The sequence below is a fragment of the Hippoglossus stenolepis genome, chromosome 7, assembly GCF_022539355.2.
Source record: "Hippoglossus stenolepis isolate QCI-W04-F060 chromosome 7, HSTE1.2, whole genome shotgun sequence".
In the NCBI taxonomy this organism is placed as follows: Eukaryota; Metazoa; Chordata; class Actinopteri; order Pleuronectiformes; family Pleuronectidae; genus Hippoglossus; species Hippoglossus stenolepis.
This window is the reverse complement of record NC_061489.1, coordinates 16722783-16728816: the sequence shown is the minus strand read 5'-3', so window position 1 is coordinate 16728816 and position 6034 is coordinate 16722783. Positions and strand designations below refer to the sequence as shown.

Below are 6034 nucleotides of genomic sequence, written 5' to 3'. Positions count from 1 at the left end.
TTGAGTTCATGTACAAACATTGCACGCAGAAAGACGACAAATCAGATTAGAAGATGTTCAATTTGGTCAAATATTAAACCCAATGGCAAACTATGGCTCCAGAAAGAGTGCATACCTCCACCAAGACCCAACAGTCCCCTTATGAAATCACATTTAAATTCACTAGATCCAGATTTTTATTTTGATCTGCACCAAATCGCACACACCCATAAATATCAGTCCCTTAAACCTGTCTGATTCTTTTTTAACAAGATCCATGAATTATACTCAGAAAGAAATGTTGAAAAATCTGGAGCCAGCCCCCCGATCCAGCTCTGCACCAAAATGTAATGGGTTCGTCCTTATGTCATGTCGCACCGCACCACAAACTTTCATGAAAATCAGTTGCGTAGCTTCTGCGTCATCCTGCTAATATATGAAGAAATGTAGATGAAAACACAAGCTCCTTGGCGGAGGCAATAATGTGCCAACAGCACACAGAATGAAGACCTGAAGATAAATCTGCATCACTATTCGCACCCTCTCTTTAACGCTAATTAGTTAATAAGCATTACTGTGAGATTTCTGCCTCAGCCGTGAGTTGCTGCACTTCACAAATACAGTGTTTATCTGTGCATGTATCACTGCGGCCTAGTTCATTTTACCATCCCTCTTTCTCTCCTTTGGTACAGAAAGTGCCTCTAAAATATTTACACAGAGCCTGCAGAGTCAGAGCGACATTTTTACTCCTATTACTAAAATACTTCCTTAAATAATGGATTTAAAAATCAAAATCTTTATGATTTCGCCCAAGATGATCATCAGAGAGAGGGACGTTTTGTTAAAGTGGAGCGAGAACGTGGAGAGGCTTTGTGAGCACAGCCCTGACCCTGATCCAAAGTACCAATGTCAGATTGCCCTTAATCTGATCATCATCTGCAGCCTGACTTCTTGACACAGTAATCTAGAAAGTCGCACAACGCACTGTCGCACACGTAGAAAACAGTCTTGACAGTGTTATACCAACCACACAACCGACTGAAGTGTTTGTTCACTGTTCAGCTTGACTACAATACATCATTGTGTTGGTGATGCTGTTGTTGTTATTGATCACCAAGAAGGGAGATAGATGATATAGACATGATATAATAAAGTATGACTCAGTCACACAGAAGCCATTCGGTTTCATGACGGATGAAGTAAAACATCATTTGTCACACCCGTGACTTCCTCTTATTCTTCAGGAAAATGTGAAAGGCGACAAATTTCTCCACATAAACACCCAGAGTACAAACATGTTCACTCCCAACATTTTAATAGGTTGATTATTGGAACAGTTCAATTGGTTGCAGTTATTAATTTGGACATTTTAATGAGTGAGTTCTGTGTTTCGTGGAAAGTGGTAAACAGTGTAACTCGGCACCGGCGAGGGTGTCCTGCTTTCAAAAAACGTAGAAGAACACGAGGTTGTTACTTTCGAAGAGAAAATCCTGAAAAGATCTAACAAAACGCAGTTGATTGTTGAAGGACAAAATAAAAAAAAAAAGAATTGAAGAAATGGGCCAAGTGGTCCATTTACATGGCAGCTTGTGCTTTTTGTGCCACTGAACATTGCCCTGTCCCGCTCTTCTCTCGGCACCATTACTGCTCAGTCTCTCAGTGTCCTAGCAGCATGCCTTTCTTCTTCGGGCTGTCATACCCAGGGAGCGCTGCCACGTGGTGACTGCGAGTCTACTCAAGCTTGAAATCTGAGCCCATTATGTCAACAGATGTTACTGACAGAGCGGAGAGCAAGCGTGAGAGGAGGGAACATAAAGAGGTGAGCAGAGGGAGAGGAGAGACGCATGTATAAGAGCGATCACATAAAAGAAATATATTGAAGAGAACTCTGTTTAATAGTCAAACTATTTTCTTAAGCTGCGAAGGTTTTATTTAAAAAAAATAATAGCTGATTTAAACTGGGATTATTTGTTGCAGTAGAATGTGCAGTAGTGAATATTATTTATTCTCTCTGCCAAAGAATTTTAAAAACAGACAGGATTTGCATGTAACTGTAACTTTTACTGACGTATACATCAACGGGCACTTGTCAAAACTCAAATAATACACACGCCCTGCAAGTAACACTTTGGAAAATAAACAAGACCAACATGTCACATAGATGAACAAGGTGAAAAAGAACAAATAGTTTAAAATGGCCAGCCTGGACAGTGTTTCCAAGAACATGTACATCACGGATACTCACTGGCCTCGGGAGTTCACCAACAGCCGACACTGTGTATGTATTACATCTCCTTGACACAATTCTTAGGTTTTATAATAGCCAGAAGCAGACGTGTTTGAGTTGAGAGGCAGAATTCAGGTTCATCGACAAAGTGCTCTTGGTGGAAGGAATTGTCAACAAGACACCACAGCACACAGCACATAGCACATAGAAAGAAAGCAGCTTCTCTTACAAACACTTTATCCAGTCAAGGAACATTTGCGTGAAACTGTGGGAAAAAGAAAAAGCACAGGAGTTCAGTCTGCTCCGATCAAAGTTTGTACACAGAGCAAACAAGGGCATTTCAATTGGACCCTGGCACAAGTTTTGTTATAGGCGACAGAGTGCGTTCGGTTAAACTCTGAAATCAGTGAATGGTCACAATGGCAGGTGGTTATCTCACGCTGACTGTTGGCCCCGGTCAGAAGTGCAACATCATTGCTGTCTTTTAATTGTAGAAACTCCAGTCTCTCACAAACACTGCTGGACAGCTAGTGCATTGGCTTTACTACTTCCTTTTTCTTCTTGACAAACTGGATCTATGACTCCATACACGCATTTCCCTTTAAATACGTTCTCTGTCTTTCCTTTTGTCATCTCCACTCCCCCTCTCATATGAGCTTCAGCAGCAGCTCATAGGTGGCGTTGATGATCCCCCAGGAGAGGAGTGATCGGTGGTAATTGAGGTGAGCCCCTCTGTAGAGCATGGCCACGCTACCACCCCTCTCTCTCCACACTGTCAGCAGCACCTTTCTGCAAGACTGGAAGGGTCCACCAACCTGAGACTGGGCCCGGGACTTCACCACGTTTAATGGATAGAACATGATGCCCAGGGCGGACCCCAACACCCCTCCACACACAAAATCATTCACCATGTGACCTACTCGGCTAGTGGCTTCTGGGAGCTGCTCTTTAATGGGCCCCCGGAGCCCAAAGAAGAGCACATTGCTAGGGCTGTTACGGAGGAGTATGGGCACGAGGCCACGGTAGCACTCTCTGAAACCATACTCAGTCAGAAGTATCCGGAAGGTGTGGGCTGTGTTGTTGAAGCGGCCGTGGTGCCGATGGTCTTGTAGGAGAGTCTGCACACGCTCGAATGGCGTCAGGAAGGCCTCTGCAGTTCCTGCCAATGCTGCAGCAAAGCTTCGTGTGGCCAGCTCCGGCACACCACTGCTATCAGCCCGGTCCAATAAGACTCGAGAGAAGTCCTCGTACAGGCCAAACATGATGGCCACCGTGGTGCTCTTCTGGAGCAGTGGGGGCAACAGGCCCCGGTAAAGATTCCTCAGCCCATCCCTCTGGAGCTGCCGCACTGCCTCCGTGGCCAACACACCGTGCAGTTGCTGGCGGAACAGCACCTTCTGGATAGGGAAGGTCACCATGATATTGGTAAAAGCTGCAATGGAGCCACAGACATAGTGCTTCCCTTGATGGCCCAGCGTAGCACTCAGAGCCCCAGTAGGCAGCAGGGAGCGGCCTCCTTTAGAAAGGGCCGTCTGGGGCTGAGGTGTCCGGGCTGACTCCGAGTCCATGGTGCTAACAGCCATGGGAGGCTCAGTCCACCACAGCCTGATTCTCCAGCATCACGTCAACAGCACACTCTGTAAAATGTGCACCCTGTGTGTGTGAGAGAGAGAAAATATCAGATACATACACTCATTTCCATTGTTTTTTAAAAAATGTATTTTACCTCCACCAAGGTGGTTATGTTTTCATCTGTGTTTGATTTTCAGCAGAATTATGCAAAAACTGCAGGACGGATTACCACCAAGCTTGGTGAAAGGATGCATTATGGGTCAGGAAAGAACACATTCAATTTTGGTGCAGATCTGAACTTTCTTTAACAATGTGATTTTCAACATTTTCATAGGATTCTCAGAGAATAATTAATGGTTCTTCATAGAAAAAATCTGAAATGTTAAGGGGACGATATTATAGAGCAAAGAGCATCAATGGTTAGAAGCTTTACATTTTGAAAAAGACCTGCCTGATTTGTTTTCCTTTTCACCTAAATCGTACACACTGAACCTTTAACTTCACTGGACAATTACATTATATCTGTCAATATTTGTGCTGATATGATTAATTTGTGAAAATACTTATACTTATATATATAATATGCAATATATTGGATTCAGTCCAGATTAAATATATTGCACAAGCAGATTGAACCGTTTAACTTCCTGCCTTATACTTGTACAACCAGACTGCCCCCACTGGCAACAGATAAGAGCTGTTACACAACTCAATGTGTTGACAAGTGTCAGCCATGTCATGGTGTGGTAGAGCACAGCTACAAGTGACGGGAGACACCAGCTTTAACCATTTAATGTACATCACTAAACAATGCAAATTGAGTTGATGGTGTTTTATGAAAATGTTCTTTTTGAGGTAACAAAAAACCTAGTAGCAAAGACTGATGCATACAACAGCAATAATTAATCTTTGCTCAGATTAAAGCAAGACTATTCCGAAATCAAACACAAGTGTGTAAATAACCCAAGTAAATAAAGCAAGTTCTCGAGCAGTTGTCTTAATATAGAGCGAGGAGGAGACAGTGGGGTCAAATCTGTGAGGTTATTAAAAGGTTGCAGGACGTCAACCAAAATATCTCTTCAAGAATTCTTACACAAAGTTTCAAGTGAGTACCACCAAACCTGAATGAATGACTTCTGATGTGTAGGAGCCTGTTGTGGAATTTACAAGTGGCAACGTTTAAATAATAAGGTACTTTGGAGGTACTGGTATTTTAGTTACATGTTGTCAGACTCGAGTGAGGAAATTGCTTAACCACACTACATTTGCCAGATTACATTCACAGTTACTTTGCAGAAGAAGTGTTTTAAGAGAACATACAAGTCAATAAAACATTACTGAACTGGTACAACTCCTCAGTACACAAGTAATCTGATGATCACTTGCATAATTGAAACTTACAAGTTAATACAAACGTTGTATGTATACTACAGTTGTTCCTTTAGATAGTAGAGTCTGGATAAGGATTTCACCACAGTTTGAATGAAATCAAGTTTTCCCATCGTGGAAAATGGGCACATTATGATACTGACACCTTAAATAACTGGTTAGATCAGAAAACAGCTTCCTGATTATGAAATTCGATCATTTCAAATAAATACTTGACAGAACACGCCCTCTGTGTGAAGCTTCCTGGTCTCTCGGTATTTGGCGTGTCACACATTCTGTCAGTGGGTTCATACACAGAAAAGCCCTGATCTCACTTACAACAAGGACACGAAGACACACAAAAAGTCATTGAATGTACGAGTAGTTAAAGATCCAACCTGGCACCTCGGGCTAGCATGTTTAGCTCACTAGCGACACACAAGAATGCTGGGTTAGTTAGCCAACATAGCTAGCTCGACAGTGCTGGGGCCTGCTAGGTTGTGATAGCACCACTCGAGTCAGATGTGTGTTTAGGTGAATGAAAGAGGTGCTGACGTGAGACGTAATGCCAACATGCTAGAGAGAAAGAACACATTAGCATGCTAAGTGGCTAACATTCGAAACGGGACCAGCCCTGGTTGCTGATTGATGGTCGAAGACGACTCTGAAAGCAAAACAGCGTCTCGCGGTGTCTTTTGGTCAAACAAGCGACAGACCCGTAAAGTGGTGTTTACCTGCCGTGTGTACCAGTCGCTGTCCCGGCCCCGGGAGTGTGTTATTGTGTGGGAATCGAACCACAACTGTCTGTAGGTCGTGTCTGTGGATCCAACGACAGGTGACCGCAGCGGTTAAGCGTTGGCGCATGCGCAGATCTCACGGTACATGGAC

At 43.4% G+C, this 6034-nt stretch overlaps 1 protein-coding gene across 1 annotated transcript; it reads right to left on the bottom strand.

Moving 5' to 3' along the window:
* Window positions 1–1277: 1277 nt before the first annotated feature.
* slc25a51b (solute carrier family 25 member 51b) lies at window positions 1278–6021 on the bottom strand. Its single transcript, XM_035160796.2, has 2 exons — window positions 5881–6021; window positions 1278–3859 (listed from the first exon to the last, which is right to left on the bottom strand). The coding sequence occupies exon 2, from the start codon at window positions 3787–3789 to the stop codon at window positions 2854–2856; it is 936 nt and encodes a 311-aa protein (XP_035016687.1). The 5' UTR covers window positions 3790–3859; window positions 5881–6021; the 3' UTR covers window positions 1278–2853.
* Window positions 6022–6034: the final 13 nt, after the last annotated feature.